Raw genomic sequence first — 21,439 nt, forward strand, 5'->3', positions numbered from 1 at the left:
CAGAGATAAGCTACCATCGCCCTAGCTGGTTTATTTCCATTACTATTTTAAATAAAAGTTTCTTTGTGGTTTTGTTTATTGGGCATTCTTCTTTTTTTTCCTCCGGCAATTCAAGTTTTCAGATCTTGGGGGCCTCTCCTCCCAAGATCCATTTCAATCTCTTAGATCTTGGGGGCCTCCCCCCAAGATCCGGATCAGTGGTATCAGAGCAGGTTATGATTCCATGGGAATGAGGGTTTGATGCATATTTCAGTTTCAAATTTTGCAGCAATATTCAACAAACTTCAGGCATGTGCTACAACCTCCACAGAGCACTTTCTTGGGTCAAGTAGGAAGAATTTTTCTTTTTTCATTTTTTTACAGGAATTTTTTTTGGGCGGTGAATTTGCAGATCAGATCTGAAACATTTGGTACAAAATTTACAAAAACAAATACCAGATCTAGATTCCTCTCGAAAAATCACCCAATTTAAAAAAAAAATGGGTCGAATCGGAGTTCGGATGTGGGAGATATTGCCGATTTAAAATCAGTTATTTTATCATAATTTTTGTGACGGCGGAACTGTTACAGCGCGAATCTGAGATCTCAGAGTGACCAGATAGGGATTTCAAACTCATGGGAAGATGCAAAATGATCCTTCTGCTTCTAAAAATAGGTTATAATAAATATTCTGAGTTATATTGGCCGAGTTATGTCCATTTTAACTTTGGAGCAGCATTCGGAGTGGGTTTCCATTGGAGATGTGCCCTCCCACCCCACTTTAGTAGGCACCTGCTTCACATTCATCAGTTTCAACATAGCAGCATTCAGCTTGGGTTATTTGGAGACGTGCCCTCCCACCCCAGGCTATGTAGGCACCTGTTACTTCATCAGCAACCAACATCATGGTTATGGGTTAACCACATAAAATCCTTGTCATCGAAGTCCATTTGCTAGGCCGCACACTATCAGAATCATAGTTGGTCACAAGCATTACAGGGTATCTCTATCCTCAGATCTTCGTTTATCAGGGTTTTGGGTTAACCACATAAAACCCTTATCTTCAGTGTCTCTTCAAATTCAACAAAGGCTTTGCAGGAGGGAACTTTACGCAATGGGGACCATTGCTTCTTAAGGAGGGAGGAATGATCCGAATGGAAAATGGCATCAACCCATGGTACTCATCCACCCATATTATTCATCGACCCATGGAATTTACCCATGGTATTGTAAATGGCATCCGCCCGTGGTATTGTAAAATCCACCCATAGTACTCATCCACCCATATTACTCATCGACCCATGGAATTTACCCATGGTATTGTAAATGGCATCCGCCCGTGGTATTGTAAAATCCACCCATGGAATTGACCCGTGGTATTGTGACTGAAAAATACTATAAGTAACAAGTCACATTTTGTAAAAGGACAGATTGTCTACCACAATGTAGCCTTTACAGTTCAGAGGCATGTAGCCACACATCTCTTCTCAGAGATAAGCTACCATCGCCCTAGCTGGTTTATTTCCATTACTATTTTAAATAAAAGTTTCTTTGTGGTTTTGTTTATTGGGCATTCTTCTTTTTTTTCCTCCGGCAATTCAAGTTTTCAGATCTTGGGGGCCTCTCCTCCCAAGATCCATTTCAATCTCTTAGATCTTGGGGGCCTCCCCCCAAGATCCGGATCATCCCATCCCATAGAAGCAGTAAGTGAGATGATGGATCTAATGGAGGTGTACTTGGAAAATGGAGAAAAAGTCTCATTATAGTCTTCTCCCTCTTTCTTGGAGAATCCTCTAGCCACAAACCATGCCTTGTATTTGTTGATACTCCCATCTGCAACGTTCTTTATCTTGTATATCCACTTGGAAGTCACCACTGACTTCCCTTCAAAACTTGGCACAATATCCTAGACGTCATTCTTCAAGATCAATTGGTATTCCTCATTCACTGCTTCCTTCCACACTTTCTAGTTAGTTGATTCTTCATACCTGGAAGGTTCTTCATCAGTGAGTTTTGTCATGAGATTTGCATAGTTGGAGAACCTCTACATTTTCTTCACCTCTCTAGATGTTCCATTAAGAGATGCATGTCCTTTCGCCTCTTCCAATGTGTATTTAAGCCATGATGGTCTCTTCTTGATATCTCGAACTATAAATAATTATGTTGGATATTAAGGTCCTTCTAGCCTTCTGGTATATTTTGTAGAACTTGAATGCTCAACTCTTGAGGCCTACTGGTTTACTTCTTCCATGGAATCTATGAAGACTTCCTTAGACCTCCAATATGCCACTTTCTCATCAAAGGTGACATCTCAGCTGACCTCAATCCTTCGTTGCTTTAGAATGTATATTCTATAGGCTTTTGAAGGTTCACTACATCCAACAAATATGCCTTTCTTTCCTGAAGGCTCACGCTTGTTCCTCTTATCCTTAGGAACATGAATATATATAAGACCGTTATGCAACCAACTTACAAACTAGAATAAAATATAGATCAACGACTTAAAAATTAGCCTCTTCGAGGGGGCAACCTCCTTTACATTACATAAATGAACAATTCTTGGATGATTCAAATGATAAGACATCCTTGGTATATATAGGAATCTAAGGGGTCATAATAGAATCAAAGCCTACATAAAAATAATAATGTAAGGGCACAACAATAAAAATAGTGGGCTTCTATGGGGCACAAGAATAATAATAGGGGGCTACACTAATAATAACAATAAGGGGGGCACACTAATATTATAGGGACCTAACATGCTTCTCTCCTTCAAAGAAGTGCTTTCCTCAACACTTGGATAGTTATGGATGCTTCTATATAAAATTCTCATCCTCCCATGTGGAATCTTCAATGAGTAAGTTCTTCCACTTAATGAGATACTTTGAAATTAATTGATTTCGTAGTTGTCGAGTTCTTGTTTCTGTGATTGCTTCAGGCTCAAATATGATTTTTCCTTCTTCTTCAAGTTCAGGCAAGACTGTTTGAACTGGGATCTTGTCACTGATAACCTTCTTTAAGCATGAAACATGGAAAACTGGATGTACTCAGGAAGATGCAGACAACTCCAATTTGTATGCCATAGTACCAATCTTTTGCAACACCTTGTAGGGACCATAGTACTTGGGTGATAATTTATTATCCTTCTTAGCTTGCTTGAGGGACATTTTTCTATATGGTTGTAGCCATAAACATGCCCAGTAACCTACCTCAAAACTTCTTTCACTGTGATGTTGATTTGCCTATTGTTTCATTCTATTCTGCGCCGGAGTGAGGTTATTCTTTAATAGTTAGAGAACTTGTTGTTGATGCTCAATGTGATCTTCCACTACTTGAACCTTAGAATTTTCTCTTAAAGATGATGTGATGGATGGTGGGTGATATCCATAAAGTGCCATAAATGGGGTCATTTTTGCTGCAGTATGGAAGGACGTGTTATGTCACCATTCAACTAGAGGTATACCCTTGACCCATTATGTTTGTTTATCAGATACAAAACAACAAAGATCTCCTTCCAAACATTTGTTCACTATCTCAGTTTTCCCGTCAGATTGAGGATGATAAGATGAGTTCTGAGCTAATTGAGTACCAAGACAAGAAAATAACTATGTCCAAAATTTCCAGTGAAAATGGGATCTCTGTCACTTACAAAAATCTTTGGTCTTCCATGTAGATTTTGAATTGTTTCCATAAATGCAGTAGAAACTGTACTGGCTTTAAAAGGATGAGATAATGCACAAAAGTGTGCACACTTGGTAAGTCTAACAATTACCACCATGATGAAACTCTTTCCTTCAGATTTGGGTAAACCTGTGATAAAATCCGTTGAGACATCCTTCCAACTTTGACTTGGAATGGCTAAAGGTTGTAACAGACTTGGGGTCTTAATTGTCTCAACTTTATTTTGTTGGCAAATCAAACATTTTGCAACAAATTTCTGAATATCAGATTTAAGGCCATCCCAAAAAAAATTCTTCTTGACCCTGTGGTAAGTTTTTAAAAATCCTGAGTTCCCTCCTAAGGGGGAGGTGTGCAATTCCAAAATAATATTTTGCTTGAGTTGGGAATTATTACAAAGATATAAGCGATCTTTGTACCATAATGAATCATTTTTCCAGCTAAATGTATCAGATGTACTAGGATATTACTGCAACTTTTGAATGAGTGTCCACACCTCTTCATCATTCTTCCATTCATACCTTGCTTCGGTTATCCAATCAGGTTCGATAATAGAAATGGAACAAAGCAATACTTCCACATCCTCATCCTTTCTCGAGATTGCATCTGCAACAACATTTTGCTTCCCCTTTTTGTAGATGGTTTCAAAGTCATAACCCAACATGTTTGTGACCCATTTTTGTTGCTCTTCTGAAGATAATCTTTGTTCCAAAAAGTATTTAAGACTATCATGAGTTGTTTTTACCTTGAAGTGTCTTCCCATTAAGTAAGTTCACCATTGCTTTAGAGCATGCATTATTTCCAACATTTCCTTCTCATAAAACAGGTTTGTGTAAATCCTTTCCTTTGATTGGACGACTTTGAAAAGAAATGGGTCCTCCTACTTGCATTAAGACAACATCAATTCCATTTCCTAAGGCATCACATTCCACAATAAAGGTTTTTTTTAAGTTTGGTGTTGCTAAGGCCAGTGCTTGGCACATTGCCTCTTTAAGATGTTCAAAGGCCTTAGTTGCTTCTAGAGTCCAAGAAAATGCATCTTTATTTAGTAATGTTGTTAGGGTGCTTCTATTCTACCACAATTCCTAACAAACTTGCGATAATACCCTGTGAACCGAGAAATCCTTGAACATGATTTATGGTTGTGGGGATTTTCCATTCCTTAATGGATTTAATTTTGTTAGGGTCTACCTTAACACCCTCATCAAATATAATATGACCCAAATATTCCACCTCCTGTACTCTAAAGAAACATTTGGAGGTTTTTGCATATAATTGTTTCTCCTCCAATAGTTTGAGCACCCTATCAACTTGTTGAACATGATCCTTCTGAGACTTGTTGTAGATTAGTATATCATCAAAAAATACTAAGACAAATTTTCTATGGAAGGGTTTGAAAATGGAATTCATCAAGCCTTTAAATGTGGAAGGTGCATTAGTAAGGCCAAAGGCATGACCAAAACTTCATAATGACCCTCATGAGTTCTAAATGAATTTTTAGAATGTCTTCAGTCTTCATTCTAATTTGATGATATCCTGAACGAAGATCCAGCTTGGTGAAGTAAATTGTTCCATGTAATTCATCCAACAATTCATCAATGATAAGAATGGGAAATTTATCTTTAATAATGAGCTTGTTGAGATCCCTACAATCCATACACATATTCCATGATCCATCCTTCTTGTGCACTAGTACTACTGGAGCAGAGAAAGAACTTTGACTAGGTAGAATTATACCAGCTTCTAGCATTTCTGAAACTATACGTTTAATTTCGCTATTTTGGGGATAGGGATATTTGTAAGGTTTGATGTATGGAGGAACACTTCCTAGAATCAAATGAATAGAATGATCATGATCACAAATAGATGCGGGGACTTTGGGAGTCTCAAATACCTTGGAATGATTGTCCAAGACTTTTTTGGAGATCTGGAGAAATAGATGATTTCGATGTTTGAACCTTTAGTGAACATAATTGTGAAATTACACCCCATTATTCTTTCTTCATAAGCGTTCTCACTCTATTTGAGTTGATCACCTTTCCTAGTTTCCCCGCGATACACCTTAATTCAACTTCCTTTCCTTCCAAAAAAAAATCAAGAAAATTTCTTGAAAATTAAAATTTATCGTCCCCAAAGATTGTAACCATTGGACTCCTAGTACAACATCAACACCACCCATTGGAATGGAAATCATTGGAGTATTCAATATATATTTCCCCATTGTTAGCTTGATATTATGGCACTTTCCATAGAAATTTATAGTTCCTCCATTTGCAACCATCACTTGACACTCTGGTGTTGTGTATAGGAAGTAATTCAATTCCTTAGCTATCTTACAATGAATAAAATTTTGGGTACTACCCAAATCATTCAACACTATTACCTTTTTCTTCTTGATATATCCATATATATTAAGAGTTTGGGGAGTGGTAATTCCTACCAATGCATTATAATATATGGTCGGATTCACTTCTTTCTCTGGGGTTGGTTCCTAGTGTATATCCTCCTCTTTTGATGTTTCTTGTTCCTTTTCTTCCTCCTCTTCACAATCTATGTAGAATAATTTCTTCTCAGCACACTTATGACCTTTAGTGTATTTGCTATCACAACTATAACAAAGCCCTTTTGCTCTTTTTTCCTCCAATTGTTGTGGCGTCAACCTTGTAGGTTGTGGAAGGCTAGGAGCAACAATACTTCCATCTTTGTAGTTGTGGGTGGTAGACTTCCTTGTTGCCATAATTTTGCTTTCAACTTTTCTTGCCATCCTGAATGCCTTCTCCAATAAATTAGGTTCCCAAAGTGAACCTCATGTTGGATGTTATCCTTCAAAGTCCCTCTGAAGACATCAATCCTATGACCTCCTGGAATATCAATTACCCTGATATTCAATTTTTGGAAGTCAACAATGTGCTCCAACATTGAACCCTTTTGTTTGAGATTTATCAATTGGCTAAAGAAGGTTTTTCTCTTTGTATCCTCATAATATGTTTCCATTTCCTACATAAAATTTGACCAAGTGACAAGTGGTTTATGAGAAAAAATCCACCGATGCCATACAAATTGATTGTGTTCTAAATATAAAGTTGCAATGTGTACCTTTTGTATGTGATGCACATCATGAAGATCAAAATATTGCTCCATCTATAGTATCCATGTTACCAAATGCTTGTAATCAAACTTCCTCCTATCTATATTTGGAATGTGGTGGGTCTTAAACCCAACATTGGAGTCTCTAAAATCATAATTCATATTCCTTTTGTCCTCATCATGATTTTCATGGATTATCTTGTCACCATTGGGAAGCCTTTCTTGCAACAACTTTATCAATCCTTCCATCTTGACATTCATCATTGATTCCATGTATGTTTTTAAACCATCCTTCAAATATTTCATGTCTGCTTTTAAACCATCCTTCAAAAACTCCATGTCCCTTTTTAAGCCATCCATGTCCCCTTTTAGTTCATCTTTGGTTGCTCTTTGTGATAGAAAAATTTCTTACACTTGGTCCCGTAATTTTGATATATCATGTTACAATTATTCCTCTTCATGAGTCATAGTCGAGCTTTCTGAGGGGTTAATGGGTGTATTATTTTTTTTTTTTTTTTTTGGAGGCATTTTATAACCAAATACTGATATCTATGCTTCAATTTTCCCTTTGAATCACTTCAAATTGATTTTCAAACAAAAGTTATGCAAAATTTAAAAAAAATACACACCTTTTTCTTGCTTATAGGAGCTTAATATTGAAGTTGTTGTATCTATGTAATTCAGATCTTCAAGTTCTGAAATTCCATCCTGTAGTAGCCCTCTAAGTCTTATTTCCAACCCCACAAGTCAGATCAAGATTGAATTCTTCAAGAAATAATTATGCCCAATCTCCCACGATGACCTGATTATATACTGGTTTAGTAGAGAAAAATTGTACGGAGTGCCACATGTCACTGTTTCAACCTTTCGCTCTGAAATGAAACCCAAAAAACTACAGTCCATCTGATTTTAGTCATTTTTTATGAAATTCAAATTGGATGCTAGGAGAGATAGTTATGACAATTTTCCCTAGGTCACCTATTTGAGATGGAATTATGGATCCTACAAAACCCTAACGTTCTCGAATCATATCTCCACAAATATAGCGAAGCAAGATCTGAAATTTGTACACAAGGTTCACCAATATTTCGGTTCCACGTGGTTGCAATTTCCACTTCTGAAGCTTTGTAGAAAAAGGTTATAGCAAAAATTCCAAGATTACCTGTCTGAAGAAGCAAAACCCTAGAATCCAAATCTATAATACCAAATGTTATGCAACCAGCTCACAAAATAGAAGAAAAGATAGATTAATGACTTAAAAACTAGACTCTTCAAGGGGGAAACCTCCTTTGCATTACATAAATGAACAATTCTCAGATGATTCAAATGATAAGACCTCCTTGGTATATACAAGAGTCTAAGGGGTCATAATATAATCAAACCCTATAACAATAATAATGTAAGGGCACAACAATAACAATAGTGGGCTAATATGGGACACAACAATAACAATATGGGTGATACATGGGAACAAAAACAACAATAGGGGGCTACACTATAAATAAAAACAAGGGGGGTACACTAGTATTATAGGGACCTAACAAAGATAACCAAAGATTCTCATGTGCCCAAACACTAGATTCCTTTTAGAGAAGGTTTCTTCAAGAGACATACCTTCCAAAACTCTATGAGGACTTTGATTTTGAATGTACACAACTGTCCATGACGCTTTTCCCCATAAAAATAGTGACAATTCCAAATCATCCATCATTTCCTTGATAGATTCTTCAATGGACCTATTCTTTCTTTCTGCGACACCATTTTGTTGAGGATTACAGGGGACAATTAGCGCCCTCTTAATCCCAACCTGCTTGCAGAAAGAAACAAGCTCCTTCTAGGTGTATTCTCCTCCATTATCATATCTCAGTATCTTAATCTTTCTACCTGTCAAGTTTTCCATTTCAGCTTTGAATTTGTGGAACTTGTTGAATACTTCATCTTTTGTCTTCAAGAGACATATCCATGTATTAAGCGAGAAGTCATCAATAAATGTCACATAATACAATGAATCACTAAGTGATTTTACGGGCATCAAACCACATACATCATAATGAATCAAGTCTAAGGCTTCCTTAGATTTGTTGTCAGTGTTTGGAAATGGTTTCTTGATGTTCTTTCCAAGAAGACAACCTTACACACCATCATTCTTAATTTTTAGTTCAGGAACCCCTGACATTATTTCAGTTAATTTAGGAAATGCTCTAAAGTGAGATGCCCATACCTTCAATGCCATACCTCTCTTGGATCAATTCCGTCATGTACTATTGCATGATTTGGTTGACTCACAAGTCTATACAGTCTTCCATCACAAATCCCAATAACCTTAGCATCATCTATACTAGATGCCTTTGACCATATAGGTACTTTTTTATCCACAAAAGTAAGTTCCTTATCTCCTTTATCTTCTAAACAAGAAACAAATACAAGATTCTTTTTCAAACTTGGTACATAAAGCACATTGTTGAGATGAGTGTTGCAACCAATTTCCAGCTCTATGGATGCCTTTCCAACTCCTTTGACTGCATAGTTTTTATTGTCTCCCAATTCAACCCTTTCAAACAACTTATTCTTCCTTATTGTTGAAATATTCCCATGTTTTTCGATCATGCGTCTTGATTATCCACTATCTACCAACCACATGTCATCATTATCCACAAAGGAACCTGTCAAAGCATAATAGTAGAAGAAATCCTTTTCACCTTCGGTCTTCTTTGATTTTTCATCTTTTTTAACTTCCGTTGTGGAAGCATGTTGTTTCCATTTTATTTTCTTGTTAGCTGTATTAAGACAATCTCTCTTGAAATGTACATATATTGGACAACCATGACATGTATCTTTGATAATTTTTTCTTCTTCTTAGAGGAAGAAGATCCCTTTCCCGAATTTTTGTGTTGAGGTCCAAATTTATTCTTTCCCTTGTTCTTGAAACGACTTGCAAGGGCATGAACTTCTTCATCTTGTTGATCTTTGGCCACTAATATTGCTTCTTCTTGAGCACATGATGTCCATAATTGTTCAAATGTAGGAGCTTCCTTCCAACTGCTTATTCCTATTGCAAAGGAATCCCATCATCTAGGATGACCATTGAGCATTGTAATAATTAGTTCTTGACCAAGGATGGATTCTCCAATTGCTTGAACTTGATCTCTTATTTGAGAAATCCTTACAAAGTAAGAAACCAAAATGTTGTTGTTAACCATCCTTGTACTTCAAAGTTCATTCTTCAAGCTCACTGATTGACCCACATTCTTGATAGTGTAAATATTTAGTAGGGCATCGTACATCTTCTTTGAGGAATCAATTTTTGCAATGTAGGGAACCAAATGTTCCCTAACAGAATCTACTATGATGCTCACAACATTATGTCATCTTCCTTGAACTTTGATTTTCTTACCTCATCTTTTGGTTCAGTAACCTTCCTTATAATAATATCCAAAAACCTTGTTCATGGCAAGAACTATTTTGACTTTCCAATCTCTCAAGTTTGATTCTCCCTCCAGCTTGCTTTCATATTTCATAAATGTAGCCATTGAAACAAATCTACAAGAATAACTTTGAATAAAATTCTTTCTAGGGTTTTGTCAAATTGATCTCAATGTTCCTTCCTTCCTTCACCAAATCTCTCATACCATGCTGATTCTGTAGTGTAATTAGGGTTAGCACAATATTTCTGAAATTCTAATAATTACATTTGATGTAGATCTTCTTTTAACTTATTAAAAAGTATTATTCAACAATTATACCCCATAAATCCAACAATACATAACAACAAAACAATAGAGATCATGATGCACAAAAGAGGGACAAGATTTACCTTGAGAAAACCCACTACAAGGAAAAACCCAACAACTCTTTTAATAGAGAATTTCTTCTTGTTCAAAGAGAGACATATGTAGACCTATGGTCAAACTTGGTCTTCTCCTCCAAGTCAAGTCACATAAATTGATCTTGCACTTTGCTCTTGATCTTGCACTTCCAAAATTTCAGCCCTTCTGTAATAGCTAGTTGCCTTGGAATTTTTGCCATGTAGTAGTTGCCCCAGTAACCCAAAAAATTTCAGCCCCCTTGCAACAGTTTCCCCAGAAAATGCGAGCCATGGAGAGAGAGAGAGAGAGATCAATTCACATGTGTGAATTGCTTGAGAGAGTTGCACTCCAGTCCAGCAACCATAACTTGGTCAAACGAACATTAAACCTATGAAGGAAGGAAAGGGTAGCATCACGAACCTCACCTGCCGAGGCAATCTCCCCTATCTCCCCTATCATTGAATCATCGAAAACACATGCCCTCTTCAGCTGATTGAAGCTGCCCCCATAAACTAGGAGAAAACCGGACACAGAATACCTGCTGAGTATCGGCATGGGATCAACACTATTCTTCGTCTCGCTACTAAGGGGGGGGATACCTTCAAACAGGTACCTGAGGTACAAATTGGCCAGGATTCATTGATTCAACGTATGATAGGGTACGAAAGGTTAGGGAGGTTAGGTATGCGAGGGTACGAGTTTCACTCCTGCTCCAGCTCCTAATCAAGGAGAGAGAAAAATCGACCTTATTTTTCATCCTTCTTCATCCTTCTTTCCCTTCGCTCACTTGCCCAAAAAATGTCTTATGAGAGGAATGAAAATTTCCCAAATGAGGAGGTTGAGCTGCCTTTATATAGTGGTATGTCTCGGGTGAATGAGCATGTCGCTTAGCTAGGGTCGACTTGAATTGGAGGGAAGACGACTTGTCATTTTTGGAGCCAAAAAAATCATTTCAAAAATTCAAATTTACATCTTTTAAAAGTCACAATGGGACTTTCACTCAAAATAAATTTTCTTTTGACTCAACCATTTATAAATATGATTTACAATTATAAATAAAATTACATAAAGTGACCAAATGTACATTATGAAGACCGACCATAGTTACAAATTCAACATTGCTCAATCTATCCCAACAGACCCAAATTTTAAAACCATGAATGTGTCCATTAACATAAATGAAATTCCTTTTCCAGATAAGATTAGTTTGCATAAGAAGGCTGGAGAAATGATCTACATAAATCTCAACAAAAGTGCCATGACTATAACTAAGGAACAGAAGTTACTTCAAAAAGTCAATAATCAATTAAAGCAGGAGAAGGCCGATTCTAGGGCAAAGCAAATGGAACAAGAAAATAAATTAATAATAAAATTGAGAATTGACCCAACATATAGAGAGCCCATTAAATTTATTTTGCAAAATACAAAAAAAGAAATGCAATCTTTAAGAAAGAGGATGAAAATGCTAGGGTCATAACATGTGAAGAATGTTAGTGCCAGTCAGTTTAGCTTGTCACCAGTGATCAAATATGCGCTTACAAGGTGTTGTTAGGGTGTCAAGTCAAATTTTTGTCATTTCAGTGGATCTTCAAATAAAAATTTGGTCACTGGCTATTGATGTCTAGGTCATTGTTGCTCCCTTCACTTACTCATGGTCTTCATCACTCATCATCGTCATTGTCTTCTTCTAGGTATCATATCTTCATTTAAGTGTTTTGGGTCATGAAATGGTTAAATTCCTCATTTTAGGTCATGGTCTAGGGTTTCGCTCCATGTGTCATCATGATACCATATGTCAAAACAAAAACATTTCCATCATGTGATTCAATGGGCAAAGGGAGTTAGCAGCCTAGGGAAAGCAAAATAAAGGTAAAGGTAATGTTTTATTTCAAATAAGATAATGTTGCAGTACACTACCTCGCCTCATCATTTCTCATAGGGACATGTTTGCTTCAAAATATGTTTCTAACCAAATGGAGAAGTATTTTACAAAAGTGAAAGAGTTTTTTGTCCATTATATTCCAAGGAACAAAAACCTCCTTCGATTTATGCACATGTATTATGATTTTATAGAAATGCCCAAACTACATTTGCAACGGGAGAGTTGTTACAATTTTGGACAGCTTGACTTCAAGACAGTTTTTCAGGGATTTGGAGCAGGTTTTGGTAGTTCTTAAGGACTCTATTGTGTAGAAGACATCCTAAGCTTTCCAATGGTACCTTCAAATAGTGATTTGGATTAGTGGAAGGCATCTAAAAGTGCTCTACAAGTTGGCGTTGCACTTTTGTCAAAGACACCCTGGGTTTTTGGAGCGACCTTGGGAAAATCATTTTTTCTCCCTGATGGAGTATCCAAATTACATGCTTGAGGTGTCCATATTGTAGCATACTTCAAGATCTTTCCAACAAGCTATCAAGTTCACAATTTGGCGTAGTTTAAGGCCTCCAAAAGTGGTTTTCAAGTCGGCATTGCGCTTCTGTGAACTGTGCTATGCTTTTGTGAACTGCGTTGCGCTTCTGGAGGTGGCACTGCGCTTCTGTGAACTGCGTTGTGCTTCTGGAGGTGGCGCTGCGCTTGTGCCAGAGCAGCCCAAAAATCATCCAAACTCACCCAAATTTTTATTTTGAAGCTTGTAAACCTATTTCTTAATATCTAAGCTTGTTCACAAGTAAGTATAAGTCTTTTTCTCACCTTTTCCTTTGGCAAGATGAATGCAAATGCAAGTTCTCTTCATCTAGGGTTTAGTTAAAATTTTGATGCTGCAAGCACTAGTGTAGCTGATAGTTTGGTTTTGTTTTGATATTGAAAACATGTAAATCTTTCACACCCATGTACATGCTTAAAACACCCTTTGATTCAATAAATAACTTATCAATCATCAGATTGCCTCACCCTTACCTAAACCCTAGCTCATACCTAGCATTTTGAGCAGATTTCCTAGTAGCTCTGTTTTTCAATTTCTCCTAATCATTTCTTTCTATGAAATTTTGCTATTAAAATTTTCCTTACAAAATAAGTATATTTACATCTTATCATTTATAAGAAAGAAATAGCATACTAATTGTATATAAAAGTGATACTATAAGAAATGCATCATTTATCATTATTTGTTTATAGCTTTTAAACTTTTTTTCAATAAAAATATCAATATATTTTAATGGGATTTTGAGGATAAGGAAATTTAGACAAACAAACAACTAACTTAGAAGTATGGTTTAAAATTAGATTTTTTTTTAAGATGAGTGGAAATAATAGAAGTAAGAAAAAGAGTAGGTAATAATATTTGTATGTTTTGTTTTTATTTGTTTTTTTTGTTTTTTGTTTTTAGTTATAAGGGTAAAGTGATTTACACTGAATTTTGATGGGGTGGTTTAAAGAGACTTGTGATTTGGAGGTGTTCTCAATTTTAATAGAGAGTTGTATTTATCTATGCAATGCTTATAAAAATAGATATAAGTAATTTGGGTAGTACTTCATGCTATATAAATGTATACAATTCATGTGTGTTATTAGGTGAGAGATTTTTTTTTCACTAAAGGTGTACTTTGTCGTAGGGGATGTCTAAGTTTGTCCATCAATCCATGCCCTTTTAAAATAAAAATAAAAAATAAAAATTATGTTCTAAATAGAAAAATAATGTCCACTATAATTAAAAGAAAATGAATATGCTGCAAAATAATTAGAACTAAAAAATTATGTGAATGAGATGTTTAAATCTTATACTTCTCAAAACTATTTCAACAAGAGATTTAAATAAAATATTTGAAGATCTATGTTAACTAATTTATGTTGATATCAACTTCAAATATATTTATATATAGAAAAAATTAAGTTTTTATGGTTAAAATTTTGATTTGGTTCTACATATACTATATTTAGCATTCAAAAATACAATTCAAACAATGAAAAATAACACATTGTATTCTGCACTCTAAAAAAGTTTGCACATGCAGAAATTTCATCCCTCTCCGCTCATGTTAGATTCATACTTAAGTTGGATCTATGCTGAATCTATGGATCCCTCTCACCACTAAAATTTTCTTTGCAAAATAAGTGTAATGTTCCCAGAAAACTATAAATATTTTTATTTTACCACAGTAAGAAAACAAACTGGATGACACGGTTACGAATTTCGAGAGCTGGAGCGCTGGAGCGATGGAGTCCCCCGCCGTTGGAAACCCTGAGCCCTGAGCGTTTGGCAGGCCCGCTGCCGGGCCGCAGCCTCTGCTGCGTGCCTCTCCATCCGTTGTCCGCCTCCCCAGCATCCTGGGCCTTCTGTCCGGCCCCATTCAGCTCGCGCTGCCCCTGCGGGCAGCCTTCCGCCTCCACCTTTTAGCTGGGCCTCTTGCTCATCCCTCCTTCCTTCCGTCTTCAGGGGAGCTGCTCTGGCACGATGGGCTCTCCCGGTTCTGGACAGGCTGACATGGAGAAAGCTTTTGCAACACTCATTCCAGAGAACAATTCTGAAAGGATCCGACCTACCGCCACAAAATTTATTAAGAAGCTTGACGAAATCCCGGAAATCCCACTCCCCCCAACCCTTCCAAGGAGATCCGTTGTTGCCTTGGCAGAACGTGGGCTGGTTGGACAGTTCACGGGGTTATGGCCCTCCCCCAGAACGGTTCAGCGTTGGGTGGAAAGAAACTGGAACGCCATGGTCCAGGGGAAAATAGCGATAAGGTTTTGTGGAAGAGGCTTTTTCACCTTCCTCTTCGAATCAGTGGAGGATCGAAATTTAATCTTTAGGAATGGACCATATTTCATGGACACCAGAGGTCTGTACCTCAATCGCTGGACCCCAGACTTCGACCCAGAAATGGATGTCCCCAACGCAGTCCCTGTATGGGTTCGCCTTCCGCATCTGCCGCTACACTGCTGGGCAGACGAATCAGTCAGAGCAATCGGAAACGCAATAGGAAAGTATGTGGACAGATCGGAACCAAAAGAAAACATGCATGCATGTGCGAGGATCTGTGTAGAAGTGGACTTGGGTAAAGGGCTACCAGAGGCAGTCAAGCTCAGAGTGGATCAGTGGACGCATATCCAGCAGGTGGACTACGAGCAACTCCCCTTCAAATGCAAGGTATGTCATGAATATGGTCATTTCGCAAATAGGTGCTCTAAAGCTAGACCAGAAACTAATGCCAACCCGGACTCCCAAGAGGAAGCATGGGAAGTGGTCAGGAAAAAAAAGAAATCAAACCCTCCCCCGGAACCAGAGGCACCCCATTCTGATCCCCCTCCCCCCTCCTCTGTCCCCGCAAGCATAGACCAATCCATCCCCTCATCCTCCAATCCCTTTGAAACCCTAGCCCCAGAGGAACCCTCATCTCCCCCTCCATCCCCCAAGAGCATCAGAACCCCCCCCTCCTCCCCCCCTCAGGCCTCCCCTCCTCATACCGTGGAAAGGATCTTAACAAGAAACAAAACAAAGGAAAACATTGCAGCCACGGATCCTCCAAGGAAAGTTGGAAGAAAATCGAACAAGGAAATAAGAGATGAGAATGCAGCAAAAGAGATGACCACAGGAACTCAACAACCAATAGACACATACTTGGACAAGAATAGGGGAAGTGGCGAGAAGATGAAGGAGAAAAGTGGGAACCACAATAAAACAGGTAAATGATGATTTTGGTCTCTTGGAACTGTAGGGGGATGGGCTCCTCCCTTAAGACAAACGCAGTCCGAGACCTAATCAATTCAGAACAACCAGACTTCCTCCTACTCCAGGAGACCAAAATCAGCGACCAAGAATTTCAACACAGCATTTTAAAAAGCAGAAGGTATGAAGGAATAGCCACGAGCGCCTCAGGAGCTTCAGGAGGCATAGGAGTTTTATGGAAAAAAAACAAGTGGACTCTCATCAGTAACAATCAAAACAGATGGTGGATTAGAATTGACATGCAAAGTTCAGACCAGAAGGAGGAATTCACAATCTACAATGTGTATGCACCTCCCCACTTCAGAGACAAAGCCGCATGTTGGGATTCTCTGAAAGCAGACATCGAGACCTCACAAGGGGAGAAAATCTTTCTTGGAGGAGACTTGAATCTAATCAGGAACGCAGAGGAAAAACTAGGAGGGAAGTATTTCACTGATCCATTCAGAGACAAATTGGAGGAAATCATCCAAGCTCACAAACTCATAGATATCCCTCCACAAAATGGGCGATACGCGTGGTCAAACAAAAGGACGGGAAGGAGTAATATCAAAGAGAGACTTGACAGAATTCTTGTTCAGGAGAGTGCAGCAATCAATTTTCAAAGGATCCACAGTTCAATCATACAGGGATACATTTCAGACCATAAGCCTGTTGCACTGCACTTAGAGAAAGAGGAGGACCTGGGGCCGCTTCCATTCAAATATAACAAGGTATGGGATGCCAACGAGGATTTTAAAACCCTGGTGAAAGAAACATGGAGGACAGAGATAATAGGATCTCCACATTTTGTTTGGGAATCAAAGATTAAACAACTAAGGATGGCCATAAAAAAATGGGCGAGAAACTACGCAAATGAGGAAAGGAGGGCAAAAAACGAGCTGCAAAGAAATTTGGAGAAATGGAACCAGGAAAAGGAGACAGTCCAAGAAACGGAGGAGGACCAAAGAATAGAAGGTGAGCTACACAAAGCTTTATACAACCAGCATCGCAATGAAGAGGAAGAGTTAAGGCAAAAGTCCAGATGCCTCTGGCTCAACTCGGGGGACAAAAACACATCGTTCTTTCATAACTGTCTCAAGGTACGAAGAGCTGGAAATAATATAGGCAAGATAACCTTCAACGAGAAAGAGATATCAGACAGAGAGGAAATTAAGGACGCTGCCTCAAATCATTTTCAATCGCTGCTCTCAGAAGACCCGCAGTATGAAGACAATCCAGAGTTCATCAACATCATCGAAAAGAAGGTTACAGAAGCCCAGAACAGCGATTTGGACAAAGAAATATCCATAGAAGAGGTGGAATGGTCCATCAACAGCATGCCCCTTGACAAAGCTCCAGGGCCGGACGGTTTCACGGTAAGTTTCTATAAAACTCATTGGGAAATCATCAAAAAAGATTTTCTCAGAATGGTGAGAAACTTCCACCGGAAAAACAAATTGGGCAGCAGCGTTAAATCCTCTTTTCTAGCTCTCATCCCAAAAGAGCCAAGCCCTCAATCCTTTGATAGGTTCAGACCTATCTCTTTATGCAATGTCTCTTATAAAATAATCTCAAAGATTCTGGCAAACAGGCTGAAACAAATCCTACCCTCAATTATCTCGGACAACCAAGGTGGGTTCCTCCCCAAGAGACACATAACTGATAATGTAATTCTGATACAAGAGGCAATACATAGCAGTATAGCTAGAAAGGAGAAAGGCATGATAATAAAGCTGGACATGGCCAGCGCTTTTGACAGGGTAAACCACTCCTTTTTGGAGAATGTGCTTACAAAATTCGGGGTTTCAAGGCTCTTCATCAATAAGGTCATGGAATGTGTCTCTCAGAATTGGACAGCCCCGCTAATCAATGGGAGGCCTTGCAGGGCCTTCAAAAGCACTAGAGGATTGCGGCAAGGCTGCCCTCTCTCCCCCTTCCTCTACATTATCATGGCGGAAACCTTAAGTCTACATCTGGAAAACAAAAGAAGACTGAAGGAAATAACTGGAGTGGACATAATAAGAGGAGCTAAAGGGATCAACCATTCCCTATTTGCAGATGACACGCTGCTAATAGGTGGAGCCTCTAGTCTTATGGCAAGGAGATTCAAGGCCATCCTGGACCTCTTCCTTCAAGCCTCGGGGGGTAAATTAAACAACAACAAATGCAAGATTTATACATGGAACGTCCCAAGATATATAACTCAAAGAATCTCTTTGATTTTAGAAATCCCAGCCCAATCAAGCTGGTCACACTTCATGTACTTAGGACTTCCGCTTGCAAGAGAGACAATCAAAAGCGAAGTATGGGTCAAACTAGTGGAGAAGATGAGAGGGAAGCTTCAAGGTTGGGGGATGCACTGGCTCAATCTGGCTGGTAGAACTATCCTAATCAAATCCATCCTTTCTGCCCTCCCTATCTACCAATTCGCCATAATGCTTGCCCCTTCAAGCATACACAAACATATGGAGTTGATTCTCAGAAGCTTCCTTTGGAAGGGAGGAAAGCAAGAAACGAAAAAATTCAGCCTTGTGAAATGGGAAAAGGTCATCCTCCCCATAGAAAAAGGAGGCTTGGGAATTAGAGTCCCTAGACTTGCAAACTTGGCAATGGGATTCAAGTTAATATGGAGAATTTTAACCGAGAAGGGCACCTGGTGGGCAGAGGTTCTCAAAAAGAAATACCTGAGTGGGAGCAATAGCAATATACTCTCAGACACAATCATAGAAAGGCAGTGCACCCCGGTCTGGAAGCTGATCAAGAAAACTCTGCCTCTCCTCAAGTCTCACATCTCTAAAGTCCCAGGCAACGGGAAACAAACCAGCATATGGAGGGATAGAATAATGGGCCAGGAAGCCAAGGAAAAGCTCCCCCACCTGAGGCCGCTGCAACAGTGGATGCTGGACACAAATCATATAAACCTCTTTGACATCTCAAATTGGGACCATGACAGATGGAAAGGATGGAATATTAGGCACCTACCGGATGGTCTAAAGGAACTTTGGAATAACCTCAAACTCTCATTGGCAGGGGCAGCTCCCTCAAGCAGAGGAAAAGAGGACAGCTACATATGGGATCCTAATGGAGGCAATTATTCGGTCAAGGAAGGGTATAAAGCGCTCCAAAACCAAGCAGTGTTAAACAATTGGCAATATCACAAGAAAGCCTGGAAAATCGAGAGCCTACCGAAGATCAAATTCTTCAATTGGACCTTGCTTCATGGCAAGCTCCTCACAGCAGAAAACCTGAGAAAAAAGGGGATCCAGGGGCCTTCAATCTGCTTTATGTGCAAGAAAGAGGAAGAAAGTCTTAACCATTTATTCATAGAGTGCCCAATTGCCTCATCCTGCTGGAAACTCATTACCAGTCCTCTTGAGATTGGGGATCTACCAAATCAAGTCCCTCTCCTTCAGAAAGGCTGGGGAAGACTCTTCCCTTTCGCAAACAAAAACATGTCCCTCGCCAAGAGACTCTGGTCCAGCATACCTTCCAACCTCTGCTGGCAGTTATGGCTAGCCAGAAACTCAAGCATTTTCAAAGATAAAAAGCCTAGTGTCCAAAGTATCTTGGCCAAAACTATTGCGCTTATAACTGAAACCATTGAAGCAAATGGGATCCAACATGCAGATCCGGACTACACAGTTGAGCAGGTGAAGGAATGGGTACAAAGATTCAATTACAGGATAATTCCAAAATGCAAGCTAATCAAAGGATCTGGATAGAAGGAATGGAAGATCAGAGGGTCAAAAGAGGAAGTAAACAATTGGATTCAAAGGCAAAAGATGCACACGCTCCACTTTGATGGGGCTTCTAAAAACAACCCAGGCATAGCTGGAGCAGGGGGAGTAATAAGGGACCCCCAAGGGAGAACGATGGCCACTTATGAATGGAGTTTGGGGAATTTGTCAAACAACAAAGCAGAGGCATATAGCCTCCTTCTGGGGGTCTCCATAGCTTGGAAGATGGGCATTCACGACCTTCTCGCGTTGGGGGACTCAGCTATCCTTATAGCAGCCATGAACACAGGAAACAACTTCAAACAATGCGCACTGAACAGAATAAAGGACAGAATTCTGGAACAAGTCAGGGGTATGAGCAAGGTGACATATAAACACGTCCTCAGAATACACAACACGACGGCAGATGAGTTGGCCAACAAGGCCATAAGAAGACCCACGGGCCAGGTGAGGGAGAATGAGAAAACCTATGAGTACGATATTCCTTAGTCACCTCTTGATCCTCATGTTTCTGACTATGGGTCACCTCAGGCATCCAACTCGTGATAATAGATCAGGGCATCAGCGATCTTCTGCTTTCAAAATCTCTCTTGACTGCCACAACTGGGGAATCAGGACGGGGAATCGGCCTCAGGATCCGAGCAGGGAAGCAATCAAAAGGGGCTCTTCACGACATACACCAGGAATTGATAGAAGAAGTGATCGCACCCATGCCTGCGTCAGATTTCAAGGACTGAGGCATATCACCTCAAATCCTTTCTTGACAGACAAGATCAGATCCATTACTCTCAAGCACGAGTGGGAGAAAGCCCGCTTCAGCCTTTTCAATCTCAGCAAGCACACCAAGGTTCTCACAATTCATCACAATCTCAGAGAGAGACAGAGAGCACTTTTGAATCGGTGGAAGGGCCAAGGAGGTCTCCTTCACTGCAGCGAGGCCAGCACTGAGGATCAAAGAAACTCTGAGACCCCCTCAGCGGACAACAATCGACGGAATTTCTCAGCACACTGTGGCAGCCGGTATCATCTGTGGCACTTCACTTCGAGCGGAGACACAACCGGCCTCTCTCAGCGCAGGGTAAACACTCCTCCTCTTATCTGTGGTTTTTATAAAACTAACTATTGGGCTTGTGTTCCAAGCAGTGTTCGCAACCAGCAACAGGGCCCTTATCTACACTCTGCTCTAGCCAATCAGTCCAGCCACATAAACGGCAAGCCGCCCAAATCATCAGCTTTCGACAAAGCAAACATCGCTTCTTGTAAGATGGCTGACCAGAATAACCAACAAGCCAACCAGCAGCAACCAAGGAACCCAATGGACAACATCTTCAATAATAGAGACTGTCATATGTGCAAGGCTCACGTAGTTATGATAAACGCCCTGAAGAAACAGGTGAATGAACTAACGGAGGACTTTCATGCGGACAGAAAACTCCAAACGAAATAAGTTGGAGAAGAGGAAAAAAAGACACTGAAGACCTCAAGGACCGTTGCATTCACATGGAAGCAG

The 21,439-nt window shown here is 39.4% G+C and overlaps 1 protein-coding gene across 1 annotated transcript; it reads left to right on the top strand.

Annotated features, from left to right (window-relative positions):
- The first annotated feature begins 20,064 nt into the window (after positions 1-20,064).
- LOC149250229 (uncharacterized) lies at positions 20,065-20,418 on the top strand. Its single transcript, XM_089453582.1, has one exon. The coding sequence runs from the start codon at positions 20,065-20,067 to the stop codon at positions 20,416-20,418; it is 354 nt and encodes a 117-aa protein (XP_089309708.1).
- Positions 20,419-21,439: the final 1,021 nt, after the last annotated feature.

Source organism: Pinus tabuliformis, chromosome 7, assembly GCF_031772625.1.
Source record: "Pinus tabuliformis cultivar Carrire ecotype Pingquan chromosome 7, CPIR1, whole genome shotgun sequence".
NCBI lineage: Eukaryota > Viridiplantae > Streptophyta > Pinopsida > Pinales > Pinaceae > Pinus > Pinus tabuliformis.

Bases quoted from the DNA above. Each gene is read 5' to 3' on its own strand.
- LOC149250229 (XM_089453582.1), top strand. From the start codon at position 20,065: ATGGCCACTTATGAATGGAGTTTGGGGAATTTGTCAAACAACAAAGCA.